The sequence below is a fragment of the Akebia trifoliata genome, chromosome 9 (genome assembly GCF_017979445.1).
Source record: "Akebia trifoliata isolate Shusen 1 chromosome 9, ASM1797944v1, whole genome shotgun sequence".
NCBI lineage: Eukaryota > Viridiplantae > Streptophyta > Magnoliopsida > Ranunculales > Lardizabalaceae > Akebia > Akebia trifoliata.
In genome coordinates this window covers 9,484,309-9,504,585 of record NC_141383.1, presented here as the reverse complement: position 1 = coordinate 9,504,585, position 20,277 = coordinate 9,484,309, and the positions used below count along the sequence as shown (strand labels likewise).

At 36.5% G+C, this 20,277-nt stretch overlaps 1 protein-coding gene across 7 annotated transcripts in view; it reads left to right on the top strand.

Moving 5' to 3' along the window:
* Positions 1 to 20,277, top strand: part of LOC147394256 (WW domain-containing protein) — an 87,184-nt gene that overhangs the window by 11,678 nt on the left and 55,229 nt on the right. For 6 of the 7 annotated variants that reach the window (XR_015181444.1, XM_086453906.1, XM_086453902.1 and 3 more), the window contains exons 2-8: positions 364 to 1,047; positions 1,153 to 1,187; positions 1,305 to 1,383; positions 1,547 to 1,625; positions 10,416 to 10,505; positions 10,590 to 10,744; positions 11,710 to 11,766. Coding sequence is in view for 6 of the 7 variants with exons in the window: in XM_086453906.1 (XP_086310032.1) it covers positions 520 to 1,047; positions 1,153 to 1,187; positions 1,305 to 1,383; positions 1,547 to 1,625; positions 10,416 to 10,505; positions 10,590 to 10,744; positions 11,710 to 11,766 (1,023 nt within the window). In the remaining variant the exon portion in view is untranslated. The remainder of the gene's footprint in view (positions 1 to 363; positions 1,048 to 1,152; positions 1,188 to 1,304; positions 1,384 to 1,546; positions 1,626 to 10,415; positions 10,506 to 10,589; positions 10,745 to 11,709; positions 11,767 to 20,277) is intronic. The other variant, XM_086453904.1, reaches the window with a different exon arrangement.

Genomic DNA, 20,277 nt, shown 5'->3' with positions numbered 1-20,277 from the left:
AATATTCTCCTATAATTTCATTTTTTTCTAATAAGTTTACTTGTTACTTCAATACAAAAAAATGTTTATAACGTGGAAACGTGAAGAGTGCCAAATATCAGGACTTGGTTCCCAAAGGGAACTTCAGGTGTTTAATTGTTGAGACATGATTGTTCCATTATCTAGCTTTATTTAGTTTTGTTTTCCTTGATTTGATTCTATAGATTTAGTTATTTACTTAAGCTCAGGAGTTGAAAGTTATGCAAAATTGCTGATGCTTCATACGTGTGAAGTATTCGGTTTTTATAGCCTGAGGATTCGATCCACCTCTTATGCTTATAGTTCACTAAATCTTACTTTTTCTTTTCTTTATATATTTTGTAGGTGAACGTTCTTATATAAATTGACTTCATCGCACAGTTGCAAATGCATAGAGATTCAAAACCAGAGGCTGAGATGGGAACATATATGATGCAAGTTCTCTTAGCTTGAAATAATTTATTCTCACTTATAAAAAAAATACTTTATTTTCTCTCTGGTATGGATAACTTTCCTCAACAGCCAATCCCTCCTGGACCTCAATTGCCAAGTACTTTTTCAAATTCTTCTTCTGTGAGTCCATCCATCGTACATCCTCAGCCTAACCATTCTGGAAACAATCTGTTGTTCCCTATTCCCCCATCTAATGCAATATTTTCTTCTACTAAGAATTTTTATCCAAATTTTCATCCGTCAGGCCAACCTCATTTTGCTCCATATGCTTCTCCTCAGCCTAGTATTACATTCTGTCAATCTATCGGACAGCAATCACAAAAACTAACTGGAAGGGACGAGGAAATATCTCACCAGAACAAAAAGCAGAAAATCCAAGAAATATCAACAAAAGCGAAATCAATTTCAGATAGCCATGTTAGTGGAAATGATCAGAGCAAACATGGGTCCATGTCAGTTCATCAAGAACCTAATCATCGTGATCCACAAAATGTTTCCATCCTTGCTCCAGATGTTCGTGATGCATCCACAAATGATATTGAAACTGCTGCCCAGGATGCTGTGCTGCGTGAACAAGTATGATTCATTTAACATGAATTCTATTTTGTGTTTCTAATTTTTTAAAATTAATTTGTTTGGTTGTTGATTGAATTGAAAATGGTCTTGGTTTGCGATCATCAGGAAATTGCCACCCAACAAATCATACATAATCAAAGGTTACTCTCGGTACCTAATTCAAGCAGACTTGCTAAGTTCTAAAAATATAAATGCTGAAGCTAAGAATATGTAATATTCTTTCAGACAAAAATATAAATTTGATTGTATTTTTTCAGACAAGTGAGAGGTGCAACTGAACCTTCAGAGGATAACAAAGATTTTCTTGCAGGGTGCTGTGACCCAAATGCTTTGAAGGTGGGCTATACATGCCTATTTTCTTTGACACTTCCATTTTTCTCTTGTTTGGAGCCATGAATTTTCTCATACTACATCATCTTTCTAGTTTGATGAATATTATTTATTTATTTATTAACTTTATTTATCACATGTGTTTTTGCCATTCTTAACTTTTTTCTAGGAGGTTCTGTTGAAGATGACCTCCGAGCATCGTGCAGAAATGGCCTCAAAACGTGGGAAGTCTACACATGCTGAGAAAGGTTGATTCTTGAGTTTCTTGTAATTTTTTTTTTGAGAGGTATAAATGTATTTATGAATATGAAGAATAAGCCAGTGCTCTAGATGACCGTTGATAAAAAAATACCATCCATTAATCAGCCAGTTCACAAAATCAATCCCACCTAAATAAAAAAACTTTTTCAAAAAAGACACCCTTGAAGTCCATAAACAATTTACACCAAAATAACAAACCAAGAATGTCTATATTAATCTCTCATAATGATCGTTCCTTCGTTTTGAAGGTTCAGTTATTTCTCTCCTTCATAGGGCCCCAATAGACAACAAAAGGGTTTAAACACCATAGTATTCTTTCGCTTCCAAAAAATGTCCATGATTGGTAACTCTCAAAAAAGGATAGGACTGAGCTAGGGAAACAGCCGAGATTGTGAAATAATGAAATGAAGTGAGATCAAACATCTGACATGAATCTACAGTAGATTAAGAATTGATTGACCAACTCACCATTGGCTGATGGGAACATCAGGCCCATGACCCATATTTATTAGGAGCCCAGGTTCATTAGGAGTCTTTTGGCCCAGATTTATTAGGAGTTCAGGTTCATTAGGAGTCTTTGGTGGGTTTATTTTTTTTATAAAATTATTATTCATGAACCACGATTTTTGAGGGCTATGTATTAATTTTATTTAATTTTTTTATTTATTTTAACCCCTTAATTAGATGATCCACGCTTTAATTAGGATGTGTGTTTTAATTTAGTTATTTTCATGTTAACCATTTCTAGAGAATTCCACAAATGTGTTTTCTTTTTGGATATTTAGTAGTTTCTATTTCTTTGGACGCTTTAGTTAGTTTCTATTTTGGAGTTAGTAGGTTATGGTAGGGGTCTTAGTTGGAGGAGAAACTCTATATATTTGTAGTTTTTTATTTATTTATGAATCAATGAAATAATGAATAAAGAGATTTTTCAGAAATTCCTATGATTGATGTGAAGCCAAAACAAGTGTGGTGGCCATTATTGCCATGGAGTGATTCCTTGGCAAATTATTCTCCTTCTTAATCTTAATTTCTTCTTTTTTTATTTTTATTTCTTCTTCTCTCCTATATCTTTATTTCTATTTCCATTTTCTGATTTTTTTCATCCTATCAACCCTTTAAAACCTTACCCTTTTGTTTATTCGTAGAGGGTTTTGCGCTCCGAACTTCTGCGGAATGTGTAAGAGAGATGGGGAGGCTGTTAGTCACTTGTTATTATATTGTGTGTTGACCCGAGATATATGGATGTACTTCTGGGCTCTCTTTGGCATTTCGGGTTGCTTTTTTGAGTTGGTCAGAAGCTTGTTTGAATCTTGGATGACCATGACTTATACCTTCATGCGAGCAAAAAGAGTTCTTTGGGCTCTTATTTCCTTTGCAATGTGTTGGGGTCTCTAGAAGGAGAGGAATAGTCATGCACTTAATGGAATGGAATCCTCTGTTGATGACATTATTGTCTGTCAAATTTCGTTTTTAGTGGTGTAAAGTTTTTGAGGAGTTTAAGGGATTTTTTTTCTGATAACTTTATGAGTAGATGGGAATGTGTTTTTAAGTAGCCTTAAGTGTAGCTTGTTTGGGTGCTGTTTGGTCTAGTCTCTTGTATTTGCCTTGTTGGTTATCTTGACCACATTCAATAGAATTTGCATTTACCTATTAAAAGAAAAGGAAGATGGAGTGAATGCAAAAATCTTGCTATGGAAGGATATCTTGGGAACCGAGGTTTTAAAATTAGTAGGACCATAAAAAAGTATATGCAATGTAACTTTAGTGTGGACACACGAAGGGATGAGGTATAATTACGTTTTATTATTTGTAATCAACCTTTGATTATACATAATTAGAGAAAAACTGATGTGTTGATGGAGTGTCATGTGATCGGTTTGTATCGATCAACAATTAGATCATTATGCTTCATGGAATAGAATGTTAGGCAATCAAAATACATTTTTATAAAATGAGTGTAGTACAGATGAGAAAAATTCTGATGAATGAGTGGAAAGACTAGGAAAGACAAAAGCAGAAATGAGCAAATCTAAAGGAATTTAGGAGTAGATTTAATTGGGAAAAAAAGAGAGGAAAGTAACTTGAGATGGTTTGGGCCTATACAAGACCACGGACAAAACCTGATGAGAAGGAGCAATTAGGGGTAGGTTGAAGGCTCTCGAAGAGCAGTAGGAAGACTAAAATAACATGTGTTGGCAAGAAAATATTTGATGTTACACACCTTTTTAGTTGATATAGCTCTAGGCATAACTAAATAACCAAGAAATAGATGCATATAACCTACCTCAAATAGTTGGGTATATCGTTTTCAATGATGAAGGAATCTTCTTGACAATTTAATCCAGGTAATGTGTTGTGGTATGTTGGAAATATTAGAATAGTCAGTTCTAGTTTTACTAATATTAGTTTATTTCTATTACTTCTCTGTAAGGGCATATTGTTAGATATATTTTTAATGTCTTACATGACACATGTATGATTTTTAGTCTTTTTTTAAAAGAAGTTACTGATCTAATCTCTAGAATAGTGGTTGATAACAGTTAGAGAAGTAGTTTCGTGTTAAAAATAACTTCTTACTTTGATGAGAAGTGGAGTGGAAGTTACAAAAACTAAATCATATCAAATATATATAATTGATTCTAACAAATAGATCATAATGAAAAATCAAGAAAGTCTTAACTTGTGGCTTTGATACCACATGCAAATAAAAATAAATTAAAATTCCCTGATCTTAACTATCATGATTTTCACAAACATAAATAACATACCTGAATCCATAACAATTTCTTTAGATAATTCTTGATCTGAAAATATGGATTTTTCCAGGAGATAAGTTTGTCTCTCTACCCATTTTTTAAGAGGCATTATACAGTTTCCATCATAAGTGTGTGAATGCAGATTTTCTTTTTAAGAGAAAGGGCTAAGAGAGAGAAACTTATCTCCTGGAGAAATCCATCACTGCGTTTGGATAGAGCTTCTTGATGACTTCTGCTCTTGCGGGGAGCTAGCAAACGTTTGGATAGATTTTTGCTTTGGCGTGAAGAGGTTTTTGCTCTTGCGGGGAGAGATTTTTTGCTCTTTGTGGAGAAGCTTCAAGGACCTGCTCTTCCGCAGAGAGGTTTTTTGCTCTTGCGGGGAGTGATTGAGCTTTTGCTTTTGCACGGAGAGGTGTATCCACATAGGCCCCATATTTTCAGATTAAGAATTATCTAAAGAAGTTGCTTTGGATTCAGGTATGTTATTTATGTTCGTGAAAATCATGATAGTTAAGATTGGGGAATTTTAATTTATTTTTATTTACATGTGGTATCAGAGCCATAGGTTAAGACTTTCTTGATTTTCCATTATGATCTATTTGTTGGAATCAATTATTTATGGGAGATTTCATATATATATTTGATATGATTTAGTTTTGATTTTAATTTTTTTCTTCCGCTGTGACTATTAAAGTTTTCCACAGAATAAAATCCCATTTCTTTTCTACCGAACGTGTTATCTATGGATTTTGATATATAAAGCATGATGTTCTTGGCTGCCTTAATTAATTGAGAAAATCATATATTTCAGTGTATTTTCTATTTTCCATTTCCAGCATGATGCTACATACCAATTTTTATTAAATTGATAATATTGCCCATAATTTGTTTTATGGTATAGAACACAACACACAAAATGTGTGTCATTTATAAAATTTGAATCATGTTTGGAATTTATGAGTAACATTTTTTGTATTGATATGTTATAATTATTTTCTATAGTTTATTTGAACATGAAATTGTCACATATATGAAACTTTAAAAGATGACATGATGTGATTGATAATAAATTGTTTTGCAAAGTGATTATTTCAACTTGAAATCCTATTTTATGAAATAGTTTGGTGATTACCAAAGTGACCCAACTAGAAAGTCATGGGTTTTCAAGTTGTAGTTTGGATCTTAATACTCATATCCCAAGTATTAAGAAAATGACTTTGCAAATTTTTGAATAGATATTTATAAGTATTTTTGATCATGAGAATATTTTGGTTTGGCCCAAACGTGCACCACTTTTCTCGTGATTAATATACTAAGGTAAAATAATTAATGTGTATCCTTAATTGAGAGTAGGAATCGGATACCCAAAGGTAACGGACCTATCGGATTATGGATACATTATTAATTATTTTTTATAAGTGAAAGGGAATCACCATAATAGTCAAAAGTTTAATTTTGTATGCTGTAATTTTCATTCAAAGATGTGTTACAACTGTACTATTTATTGTTTATTATTTAACTCAAAGCATTAATATGTGAGCATATATTTAATTGTAGTTTCAGTTCCTATTTCACTTCATTCACATGCTTTATTTGTTCCGATCCTCAATGGAACAAATTTCTCAGACTGGTCTGAGCAAATCCAGTTTCACCAAGGTGTACTGGATCTTGATTTGGCACTCTGGATTGAGAAACCGCATGCTATTACTTAGGTTAGTAGTGCAGAAGAAAAGACTTTAAGTCATTCTTGGGAAATATCAAACAGATTGAGCATTATGTTTATGCGAACGAGTATAGCGAACAACATTAAGTCAACACTTCCTGAACCTAACACTGCTAAGGAATTTTCTAAGACTGTAGAAGAGCGTTTTTGTTTAGCTGACAAGTTTCTTGTTGGGACATTAATGGTTGAACTCACCACCATGAAGTTTGATGGTACTCGTGGGATGCATGAGCACATCCTTGAGATGTCAAATCTAGCTGCTAAACTAAAGGCTCTTGGGATGAATGTGAATGAGTCTTTTCTTCAATTTATTTTGAACTCCTTACCTCTTTAGTATGGGCCATTTCAAATTCATTACAACACTATTAAGGACAAGTGGAATGTTAATGAATTGGCCAATATGCTTGTTCAAGAAGAGATAATGCTTAAGCAACAAGGACATCATTCAGTTCACCTTATAAGCAAATGAGCTAGTAAGAAGTGGAAGAAACCTAAGTAGGGCAAAAAGGCAGAACCATCTAAAATCAATGGGCCTCTTCAAGGTCTAGAGGCTCATTAGAGGGGACAAAATAGTATCGAGTGCCGTTTCTGTAAGAAGTTTGGGCATGTACAGAGAGATTGCCACAAACGTAGGGTATGGTTTGAGAAGAAAGGTAAGCCTTTAGCTTACGTATGTTTCAAATTAAACCTTACTGAAATTCCTTCTAATACTTGGTGGATTGACTTAGGTTCCATTGTTCATGTTTCTAATTCGATGCAGGGCTTCCTTACAATCCAGACTTTAAACCAAAATGAAAGTTCCATAGTTGTGGGAACTGGAGTCAAAGTTCCAGTGGTTGCTACCGGGACATTTCGTTTATTTCTAGACATTGATTGTTATGTAGATTTGTTTAAGACACTTTATGTTTCTTCTATTTCTCGTAATTTGGTTTCTATGTCTAAACTTGACCTTGAAGTTATTTCTTTTCATTTCGTAATAGAAGATTCAGTTTGTTTAAAAATTCTTTTTTCGTTGGTTCTAGTAGTTTATGTGATGGTTTGTATAAACTGAATCTTAATAGTCATTTTGTTGAAAGTCTTCTAACCCTGCATCATAATGTTGGAACTAAACATAATCTGATCAATGAAAGTTCTTACTTGTGGCACAGACGTTTGGGTCATATATCCAAAGAAAGAATGGAGAGATTAGTAAAAGATGGGATTTTGCCTAACTTAGATTTTACTGATCTTGATGTGTTTGTGGATTGTATTAAGGGAAAACAAACCAAAACTACAAGAAGTGGAGAACTTGAAATTTTCCATACGGACATTTGTGGGCCTTTTGACTCACCATCTTTTAGTAAAGAAAAATATTTTATCACTTTCATTAATGATTTTTCATGTTATTGTTATATCTATTTATTGCGTGAAAAATATCAAGCAGTGGATGCCCTAGAGGTGTACATTGTTGAGGTTGAAAGGCAATTGGATAAAAAAGTGAAAATTATCAGATCAGATAGAGGTGGTGAATATTATGGAAGATATGATGGATTGGGTCAACACCCTGACCCATTTGCTAAACTCCTAGAAAAACATGGTATATGTGCACAATACACTATGCTAGGTATGCCGCAGCAGAATGGAGTGGCTGAAAGGCGTAATCGTACATTGATGGATATGGTTAGGAGTATGTTAAGTAACTCCTCTTTACCTATTTCATTATGGATGGAAGCCTTTAAGACCGTTGTTTATTTATTAAATAGGGTTCCTACTAAAGCAGTTTCAAAGACTCCTTTTGAACTGTGGACAAGAAGGAAACCAAGTTTAAGGCACTCTGCACGTTTGGGGTTGCCCAGCGGAGGTTAGGATTTATAATCTACATGAAAAGAAATTGGATTTCAAAACCATTAGTGGTTACTTTATTGGCTATCCAATGAAATCCGAAGGGTATAGGTTTTATTGTCCTAATCATAGTACAAAAATTATTGAAACGAGTATTGCCAAATTCATTGAGAATGGTGAAATCAGTGGGAGTGATCAATTACAAAAAACCAATATTCAAGAAGTTAGGGGTGCAAGTTCCATTACCCATAACTTCTAAAGAAATTGTTGTTCCTACAATTGCAAAATCATCTGTCAATGTTGAACAGCAAATTAATGATTAATCACTCCTCAATGAGATTATCACTAATGAACCAATTATGGAAAAACCACAACAATCAACATTAAGGTCTCAAAGAGGACAAAGACCAGCTATTTCTAATGATTATGTGGTTTATTTATAAGAATCTGATTAGATTTCATTTTCACAAGCTATTGGTTGTAATGATTCTGATAAATTGATTGATGCCATGAATGATGAGTTGAAATTAATGGATCAAAACAAAGTCTGCTATCATGCTTGCATCTGACTTAGTCCTTCACGAAAGGACTAAGGCAGTGTTTGTTTGCATTATTTTTCAGCACTTATTGCTGAAAAAAATTAAATTAAGCACTTTTTGTCAAAATAACACGTTTGTTTACTCTATATTTTCAACGCTTATTGCTGAAAATAAGTGAAAAATTCAGCACTATTTTCATGCTGAAAAAAAGTGCTGAAGCGGTAAGCACTTCGTTTTTTTCGACACGGACAAGTATGCCCTTCGTTTTTTGAGCATGGACAAATATGCCCTTATTCTTAAAATGATATTACCTCTTATATCCCATGGATAAGTATATAAGCACCCCACAAATTAATATACCCACACCATGGCTAAATTATTTTGTCTTATATGGGTTAAATTTTTTGAAATGAGTTGATTTTTGGTGAGGATGATGTCCTCATTAGCATATAAGCATCCCACAAATTAATAAACCCACACCATGGCTAAATTATTTTGTCTTATATGGGTTAAAAGTTTTGGAATAAGTGGATTTTTGATGAGGATGATCTCTACAATGAGGAAATCATCCTCACCAAAAATCAGCACATTCTAAAACTTCTAACCCTATCAAAACAAGTTCAAGAATCGTAAATCGTCCATTTTTTTTTTTTGAAAACTATCTTTAATGAGTTAGAAGTTTCAAAATGGACTAATTTTTGGTGAGGATGATCTCTAGACCATATAGACCATCCTCACTAAAAATTTGTTCATTCCAAAAACTTTAATCCATATAAAACAAAAACAAAAAAAAATGGCTATGGTGTGGGTTGCCGTTATTGATTCATAGGGTGCTTTTATAATTACACATCTTTTATTTTCATCGAAAATTATTCATCTAAAATTAAGTTATTTTAATGTTGATTTCAAATTTTGGTGACTTGTATGACATTATTATTTTTAATTTGAAATTTGTGGGTTTTTATAAATAGAAATTATTATTTATAAATTAAAGATTTGAGTATTATTTATTATTTAAAAATGAATTATATTTTAATTTGATAAGAAATAGTATATTTTATTGTGTTTGATAAGAAATAGGCATTTGAAACATGCAAACAATGTATAATATGATTGCAAGGGTAACAAAGACAATTTATCAGCTTCAGCAATGTATAACAAACATGATTCAACATCTAAACAAACAACTTTTTCAGCACTTAAATTCAGTGCTTATAAGTTTCAGCGCTTAATGCTATTCAGCACTTATTTTTTTCAGTTAAACAAACAGCACCTAAGTATATCGAGGTTGATGTTCACTTTCTCAGGGAGAAAGTTCGATCTGGTGCACTTAAGACAGTTTTTATTTTTTTTCAGATCAACTGGCCGATATGTTTACAAAGTTTGTTGGACTTTCTATCACTAACTCTCATCTTGCCAAGCTAGGCCTAGTTGATATATTTGCCTCAGCTGGAGGGGAGTATTCGAAATATTAGAATAATTAGTTCTAGTTTTACTAATATTAGTTTATTTCTATTATTTCTTTGTAAGGGCATATATGTCCATTCACTTATTATTGATTATAAATATATGCCAAGCTCTCATTTTGAGACTTGACTTTTCTTTTCTAAAATTCTACTTGGTATTCATCTGACTTGGATTTTGCTTAAATTTCTACCATTTGATGCTGAAGAGGTTTGGCATAAAATTTTATTTTTTAGTGTTTAACAAATGTTACACCATTAATGGATTGTTTTTTCTAACAATCATGATGTTCCCAAAATAATTGGCCATGTCCTTGGTAAACCTGCACTCTAGATTAGAAGACCGGATAAATTGGGCTAATAACAAAATATATAATCCTTTATTGATTCTAGAACTTATTTATCGATGTCTGGTCTGATCTGATAGTTCTTTAATATTATTTATCTTAGAATGACTAACTTTTTGCCGTAGTTTCAGGAAACATAGAAATTGGAAATGGGTATGGTGTACCAGGTGGAAGTGCTTGTTATGGTGCTTCAAGGCTTTCTATTACCACAACCAGTAAGTTCTATGTCCTCTAAAAGCATTTGTTTACTTACATATCTTCTGAATTAGTTTAGCATGTAATATGTTTTAATGCTTTAGGAAAACCTGGAGACAAAAATCTTGAGATGTCCCCCAAAATTGCTGAGATGGAGATGCAATCGGAGGTTGTAAAAAAAGAGTTGCCTAATTATTTGAAGCAGAAGTTAAAAGCGAGGGGTATTCTTAAAGATGACACAGCTACAACAACTGAGAAGGCAACTTCATTTACCATTCTCTTCTCTCTCTCTATATATACATGGGTGGGGTTCTGTTGACTAAAGAAATGACACAAGGCCTTGATCGTGTAAATACAAAATCCAACGGTTGAAAATTGTCCTCGAGATAAGTATCACTGAGATGTGTATTATGTCATTTAAGGGCCATAGGAAACCAAACATTATGCTAAACATTTTTCACTACATGGGTTAAAAGTTTCAGAATGGACTGATTTTTTGTGAGGATGATCTATATGGTGAGTCGATCATCCTCACAAAAACACAGCCCATTCTGAAACGTATAACCCCATCAAAAGTGGTTTACAAATAATTGATGGTCCACGATTCTTCAACTTGTAAACTGAGGTTAGAAGTTTAAGAATGGGCTGATTTTTTGTGAGGATGATCTCTTCACCATAGAGATCATACTCACAAAAAAATCAGCCCATCCCAAACTTTTAACCCATATATTGATAATTGTTTGGCTCAATGTTTGGTTTCTTATATATGTTTGTGTGTGCCCTATTTATTATGGATGGCCTAAAAAAACAACTTGCCAGTGTATGGCTTAATCCTTCAAGCTCAGGTAAACGACCACATGGTCTAAACATGATCCAAATATTGATGCATTCATATAGGCCACTGATTGCTATGATACACATTGATATGATCAAAATATTACGAAAAATTAAAAAAATGTTGAGTAACTCGTGCACTTCAGTTATTAATCATTGATATACGGTTGATAGGTCTTGACATTGGAAGGTATACACTCATATTGATTTGTATAATCAATTAGTTTTCTTTTGTATCAATAAAATTTTAACTTGTAAAAAAAGTATGAATTTCCTCCTGATCGAATTTCGCTTTCTTTATGTTTATTTCTTCGGGTTTTCTCCTTTGTGTATCCTATTTAATCACTTGATTTATTTCGGTAATAATTTAATGCAAAATTTTAATTTCAGAAGTTGGAGACTCAATCAACCCGTACTGCAGCTGGTGCAAAGTTGCCTCACGGATGGGTCAGTCTTATCTATTATTTGTTTTTCCCACTTCCATGAAAAAGACATCTTCTGATTTTGTAAACGGTTATGAATTTGTTCTGCTTCATTTTTTTTTTTTTTTGACATTCCAAAAGTATACGTTCATTGGAGACATTTAGCTATCTTGTTTCGGTATTTTCTTGGGCTTAGCTTTTAATGTTTCATTGGATGTTTATTAGTAATAAAGAATATTTATACAAAAGAGTGATTAAAAGTTAATATCCTCCCCAATAATTAAGGGTTGGCTAAGAGTGCCAACTTTAGTTGCTGATATGGTTACTGCATTAACACATTCAATTGTCAAGCATAGCAAGATTGAACTTCCAATGTAGATGTTTGAAAGATGAGAATGCAGTTGCTTTTCAAATAACATGATCTTTTTTCATTTTTGAGAAAAGAGAAGCTTGGAGATCTGGTGCTAATGGCTTCTTCCATCAAGTGTTGTTGTTGTAGGCTATACACTCAACCCACATCTATAAATAGTGGAGATAGCTTTTGGATAAGAACTAGTGGTGAGTCTTAAATCCTTCTGGTTGTTATTGTCTGCTTCAGGATGCTTTTCAGACTTTCAATTTGGAGCTTAGGGCCGAACCCTTTTCTCTATCTCTGGGTTCTCTTTTGCTATATTTTAACCTATGACCTACGCCTTACCATGGCGTGAATCTACTGCGGAGACTCTTATCTAAGAGAAAGTTTGAGTTCTTAGCATATTGACTTCTTCTCAACTTATAGATCTCCTAGTTGCCTCCTCCCTCAATTCCCTAGGGGACCAATAGTAAGAGGAAAGGAGATTTTTAAACAATGCGTGCCCCCTTGAGCTGATTGATATCTTATTGGTTCCACAAGGTTGAATTGGTCACATCCGACCATTGAATTAGAATTCCTAACAAACGATGCGTTCGAATTTGCGAGACCCCACTCATTTCCCTCATGCATGTAGGATACAAATGGTAAATTCAATACCAAATTTTTTATAGATGCACCCTTGGATAGATTTATAGATGCACCCTTGGATAGATGAACACATGCGATAGTAAAACTTGACTGGTTTCTCATAGGGGAAGTGGCCAGGCAAAAAGAAGATATGGAAGGGGGCTTATGAATGAGATAAACTGGGTGGCTGCATCTATAAAGCAATTGACTGGATTGGAAGATAGACTAGGTAGCTGGATTGAGATTGAGTTGAATTGGGTTGAGATTGTAGAATGGGTTAAGATTGGGTGAGTTGAACCACTAAGATAGGGAAAACTGCTTGTGAGTCAATCCTAGGCATGTTTCCGAGTGACCAAGCAAATACGTTTTTGTTTTCTTTGAGAAATTTGATCAATTTCTCCCTTTCCAAACTAAGTTCTGACCGAACATAGTTCTGCGATGTGTCTTGCTCTCCGAGGTTCATCATCTCCACCTTTTTGTTTGTCGTCGCCCTGCTCGATGGCTCTCTCCTCGTTCTTTTGACCTCTGCTTTTTTTTCCTTCCTTTGCCCCCTCTTTCACAGCCATGGCAAAACACCTCTGAGACATGAGTTGGCCCCCTTTTATTCCCATTGGCTCCTTCTCATTTGAAAAATGCACGACTTGATAAGTTTGGGGGACTGCTCTCATGGTGTGTCCTTCCAAGGATGACATTGGATACTGAGCTTGCTTTTATCACAATGAACCAAGTCATGACAGTGACTGATCTCACCATCACCGGCAGTGTGGTCTCCCCAACAAGGACAACAAGAAAACCATTGAATTTGTACATGATGGCCCTGCTGGCTCCAAACTCTCAACGACACCCATTTGCTTGGCAACTGACAAAAGCATAATGTCAATTGCGCTTCTTGCATTCACATCTTGAGCTCCACGCTCTCCACTTGGAGAAAGATAACCAAAGCGTCAACATATGGGGTGAGGATCCCTGTAGGTCCTCCCGTGTGAACACTGTAGCCTTTTCACCCCAGAACAACTTTAAAACCTGAGCAATGTGACTCTGACCAAGACTTGATACACTTTCCTGTGAGCTCTCTTCCGTATCTTCTCTCAGAGGACTCCCTGATCTCTATCTTGAATTATATTCTCTTGTGATAGTGTGCACCACCCAACTGGCACCTTGTCCCCCGTATTTGCTACTGCAAGTGTTTTCTTGAGAGCCACGTTGTGTAGTACTCCCATGCTATCCTAGGCTCAGATCCTTAGTGCTCCAGGGTAATGTGTTTATTCATTTTAGCGTAAAGGTCCTCTTGCCTCTTTTGCTGAGCTTTAACAAACGACTCATATAGTCAAGTTCCCGGAGTGATTGCAGCCATAAAGGTCATAGAGATCGTACCATTATCCGGGCTCTCGACTTGTAATGCCTTTGCCTTGAACTAAGTAGTGAAGTCCCTGATGCTCTCTCCTGGCTCTTGCCTGTGGTGGAAGAGCATGTCCATCTTGTCTTTCTGCTTCCTATTGTTTACGAATTGTGCCACAAATGCTTTTTCAAGCCCGACAAAGCATCTGACCGACTCTAGAGCCAGACTTTAGAACCATGAAATTGCTCTTCTTTGAGAGTAGAGAAGACAACTTGTAAAGCAACGTGTCATCGCTCTGGTGCAGAATCAAAAGATTCTTGTAGTGCATGACGTGCTCCAAGAGATCTTTTGTTCCATCAAACTTCTCGAACTTAGTGCGGTGGAACTTTTTTGTACGCTCAGATCGGATGATGGAATCCGAGAATGGTGTCCCCCTAAGTTCTTTGATTGCTTTTCTAGTGAGTCGACCTAATGCATTTTTTTCGGAAGACTGCTCATTTGTCCTTTGCAAGTCATAGGATTCGATGGTGGAGTATTCTAACCTTACTGTACAATTCCCTAAGAATCGTCAATTTGATCATACTCCCTATTGGTTCCTCGATGGTAACCCTCTAGTCTTTAGTCTCACCTTCATGGGTTCCTTTATTCTTGGAACCTTCCATCAGTAGTTGCTTGAGCTCTTCATTTTCCTTGCGAATCCTTTGGATCTCAACATTCGGCCTCTTATGCCCCTGATGCATCTATGCCTTCATCTAGAGGAGCAGTTGATGCATTGCCTGCACGAGATCCTAAGGATGTTGATGGTTTTTGGTTCTCTAACCTCTTACTTCCTTGTTATCACCATTGTGGTTTTAGTGATCATTCCTAATTACATCCATAGACAACACCAAATTGTGGATGCAAAAATCTGAAATCTGCAATCCACAATCCACCTTGAGATCTGCAACTTCTAGATCTTCTCCTTCCTCCGGGGTATTCTTGCACCACAGACCCCTCGACACTTATATCAGTACCAAAACAATGGTGAGAGGTTTTAAAGTGAGAGAATTTGTGCCTTTGACCTTCTGTATAGATAATAGGAGTGAATCTTGACTTGATCTTGTTTCCTGATTTGGTCTCATCCAATTTACATATCTAATTCTCGAACTAGAAATGTGAATACATTTGCTACGGGCATTAGCTATGTTATGTGCAATGATTCTACTTCTCTCTTTCTAGTAAAGGGAATCCCCTTCTTACTAAGATCAAAGTAATTTCTTCCAAGATGGATTTGATTATCAAAATTCCTCATGATTCCAAATTTTGATATACTCCTTAAGCTCTTTGAGCTTACTATGAAGAAAACTCTGCCTTGCACTCATAAGAGAGAGTCCTACAATTCCTTGGCGTTTTTTTATATCGTAAGTCTTTAAGCCATATGTTTGCAAAGCATGAAGGGGTGTGCGAGAACAATGATATCCACATTCACGAATGAGAAGGGTACAGACCATTTGATGATCGAGCAATGAATTTATCTTTCTTTCTCTCTCTCTCTCTATCTATATATGCTTGTATGTATGTATGTATCTCTCTTCTCTCTCTTTCTCTCTCTCTCTCTCTCTATATATATATATATATATATATTATATGTAAAAGGGGTGTGGTTATTATTGGGAAATATGATATGTCATCTTTATTGGAAATAATCTAGTTATGTCAGTCCTAGTTGTTTTTAGTAATAACATTTATGTCCATTAACTATTTTATTAATATAAATACCTGCCAAACTCTGAGAAGAGACTTGACAATTACTTTTTTCAATTCTTCTTGGTATCAAAGCCAAGGATTTTCATCCCTACTCCTTGGTTCCCCTATTTGATTTTCGCCCCTTCTTCTTCCTTGTTTTCTTCTCCCATTTATTCCCTATACCTTAATACCTAATCTAGAGCAGCTTCGTTAGACCTTCTCCCCTTCGGTGGCCTTTTTGTTTCTTATTCCCTTTATCATGCTGTGATTGTTTTTCTGTGCTGTGTCTCTTACCCTACGATAGGATTTCTACCTTTGATAGGCTTTCTCAATGTTTCTGCCCTCTGTTAGGGTTTCTCTCAAGTTTTGCCATTGTTGGCATTTGGAAAGTTGCAGCAACAACTACAGGGGTTATAGAATCTTGGAACAACACCGGGTGCCTTTGGAAACCTGTGATAGCAGAAACACAACCTGTGGAGGCTTGCGACATCAACAACAAGATCCAACAGCTCTGTGGGTGTCTTTAAAGGCCTGTGGCAGCAACTGCCCAACCTGTGGAGGCTTGTGACAGCAGCAACGAGGTCCAAAAACGCCTGTGGGTGCCTTTGGAGGCCTGCGGAAACAACTGCACATGCTAGGAAGTCTTGCAACAGCACCTGGGAGGTCTAACAGTGCCTGTGCGTGCCTTTCGAGGCATGTTGTAGCAACTTCACAACCTAGGAAGGCTTGCGACAACTCCTGGTGTGCTCTTGGAGATCTGCGATAGGAGTTGGGGACACGGGATCTTTGATTTTCGAATATCTCAACCACTTTGGGGGCTTTCGGAGTCGCCATCATTCATATTGGAAATGGGAGTGAATGGTCACTTGGGTTGCATTTTTTGGAAAATCATATTTTTTGGCGTTTAGTGACTTGTACGAATAAGGTTTACCGGTCCAACTTTGGATCTAGGTAAGGGGGTTCATTTTATGGAGTAGGGAAGGTGTTAGACACCCTAATCCATCCACCGTTGGTGGTAACCACGGATTCGGTCAATTTTTGAAAATAAAAATAAAATGAGAGGAATCGGAAAATCCGATATGCCCTCAAGTATGAGGGACTTTAATATTGGTTAAAATCATTGAGGGCACCCTTATTAAAAAAAGGGCCCTTCGATGACTCAAACCATTGTGTTGTGTGCAAAGGTGTAGAGAAAGGGGATAAGTAGAAGAGGGGGAGTTGGTGGGGTGAGAGGGAGAAAATCTTTGTCCAAACCCACTTTGTTCCTTTTTTGACCTTCTTTGACTTTCCTTGATGAGTCTTCTTTGACTTTCCTTGACTTGTTTGAGAGGAAGTTGAGAGTTGAGAATTGAAGGTAACGGGGTGAGTTGAGAGTAGAGGGTTGAGTATTAAGTATTTTAGAGAGATTCCTTTTTTAATCTTTTGGGGGGTTAGACATTAGGTTTTGTGAGTTGAGAATGAAGGGGGTTTTATAGAGTTTGGGAGTTATTTTTAGGGGTAGAGTCGGGTGAAGTGATGGAAAAAGATAGAATGGTTATGGGTTGAGAAAGAGGGGGGGTAAATTAAAGGGGATTGAAGGGTATTTGTGTAAGAGGGTTAAATGGGTTATTTACAATCCAAATGGGTTGGATCTTTCAACCCATTTGGGTTGAGTGGTAGGTGAAGGGGAGTGAGTGGTGAGGATGGGGGTGTAAGAGAGTGATAGATGGGTTGAGTGTTTGGTGAGATAAAGGGGAGTGGTGTTGGATTTGAGAGAATGAGGGGGGTAAAAGGGTGGTTGATTAGATTTTGGGAAGGTGAGGGAGATGATGCCATGTGTCGAAATGGGTGAAAATTTGGGGTTTAGATGAGTTGATTGGAGGTGATGAGTATTTGATTTGAGATGAGAGGTGTGGGTTTGGAGTGTAAAGATAGGTTTGTAGGGAATGATGATGGTAGGTTAGAGGGAGGTATGATGATGGTAGGTTAGGGGGAAGGTGATGGATTGATGTGATTTTTTAGAGAAAGGTGATGGGAGTGGATAGTTTGATGAGGGAGGTGAGTTGAGGTGGTGACATATGTCCCACCTTGATGATCTTGGGTGATTGGTTGTGATGTTGGGCTTGGGTTGAGAGTTTGGTAGTGGGTTGAATGATTGAGCTTGGGTAGAGAATTGGGTAGTGGGTTGAATGATTTGGCTTGGGTAGGATAGTCGATGGGCTTAGGTGATCTTTGATCCGTGGGCCACGTGGGTAGGGCCTTTGGTAGTAGGATGAGTAATTAAGGTGGTGAGGTGAGGAGGTTTTTGGTCTGTGAACCACGTGGGTAGGGCTTCAGGCCGTTTATTGAAAAAGAACAATAAGAGACGCTACATTTTTGAAGGTTTGGGCATTGGGGCCTATTCCAATTTTTACGATTTTTGGGGCATTTGCGTTGAGGGCCCGGTCTAATTTGGGTGTATACAGGAGTAATAGTGTTTTTTTGAGGACTATGGTAGCAATTGCACAACCTTTGGAGGCTTGAGGTAGCACCTGGGTGTCTGTGAAGTTTTGTGATTTTGGTACTATGAGTTTCTCCTTTAGACTTCTTTTCAAACCAAAGCAATGACTTCGGAACAAGCAATACGACTTCCACCACCATTATTGGGTCTAATTCTTCAACCCAACGTATTACCACTACTCTTCTTGATGGTCGGAACTTTCAGTCATGGTCTCAATATGTGTGACTTTATTTGGGCAGTAGAGAGAAATCTGGATGGTTCTTTGGCACTGTTACTAAACCACCCTTTACTGATCCCAAGTTAGAATCATGGGAGATCGACAACTACACTATCCTTGGGTGACTATTTAACTCCATGGAGCAGCGCATCTATGCCATGTTCATATACCATGAGATTGTCTCATCTTTGTGGTTAGCACTTATTCAGACATATGTACATGTTAGGAATGACTCGATGAGCTTTATTGAGACATTGCTCAGGCTACCTAAGGGACTTAGAGTGTAACTGATTACTTTGGATTTCTTCAGTCACTTTGGGAGGAACTTTCTCATTATGAGTATGGTTGAGGTGTCTGCAGAGATAGCTGTGTATGTGGTTAAGGGGATTGCTCAACATTAGACTTGCCAATTTCTTATGGGTATATGTCCTGAGTTTGAGGCACTTCGGATACAGATTCTCAACACCATTCCTTTACCTTCTTTATGTGAGATATTTGTGACCATTGACAGTAATGAATGTTGTCGTTGTATTGCTCCTTCTTGGACTCAGGTTCTTAACATTTTTTCTGCTCCAGTTACAGATCAGATGGTCTTAGATGCCAACTCGAGTTCCAACGACTCGTACCATGAGATCTGAGAATAATGGTCGTGGTAACTATGGTCGTGGTAAAGGGAATGGCCTTACTTGTAGTCATTGTGGGAAGATAGACCATGAGAAGGCCCGCTGCTTTTAGCTCTATTCTCATCTGTTACCACGATCTCCTTTCACTTCATTTTTGGGACAGTCCGTTCCTTGTGCCGCTGCAGTGGTGTCATCATCCATTCCTCTCACTGATTCTTTTTCTCTTGTCACTATTGAATTGCAACAACTACAAACTCAAATTGCCACTATTTTTTGGAATCAGATTTATGCTCACACTCACTCATCTTCGACGGTGGCCTCAGTTACTACGTCTCTAGGTACATCCTCTGTTTTCATGTCACGCAGTTTGGCTCTGCTCCTTTGTCATGGGTTATTGATTCTGGTCTCTTATCACATGACTGGTAAGTCTAGCTATTTTACTTCTACTTTTCTTACCACTCATAGGGAGGTTCTCCTTGCTGATGGATCTTTTACACTTATCCACAACAAGGGTAGCATACCTTTATCCTTTAGGGTTTTCCTAGATTCTATGCTTCATGTCCCTCATTTATCTCTTAATTTTTTGTCCGTGAGTAGTATTACTAAATTTCTAAATTGCTCAGTTATTTTTTTTTGTTACTCACTATATTTTTCAGGACTTGACTTCGAGGAGGATATTTGGCAAGGGGTATGAGGGATGGGTTGTACTTGTTTGGATCTCAGCCTACTGCTATTCCGTGTGCTTCTTTCCTCTGGGAGTCACGTTTTCATCTCAGACTCTAGATTTATTGCATGCTCGCTTAGGACATGGCAATTTTTAACACTTATGTTCTTTATTTCCCGTTTTAAAAACTGTTTGTATTGGACACAAATTTCAGTGTTCTGTGTGTGAACTTTCTAAATATATATGTACTTATATTCCTCGTATGCATCAATTTAATGCAATATTTGATTTACTTCATTCTAATGTGTGGGGGGCTTTCCCTGTTACTGTTTTTAATAGTCATAGATATTATGTTACATTTGTTGATGATTATTCTCGTTGTACTTAGGTTTATCTGATGCGTTCTCGTTCTGAGGTGCTCCCTATTTTTGTTAATTTCCTTCAAGTGATTTAGACTCAGTACAATATTATTGTTAAATCTCTTTGGTCTGATAATGGGGGAGAATATAT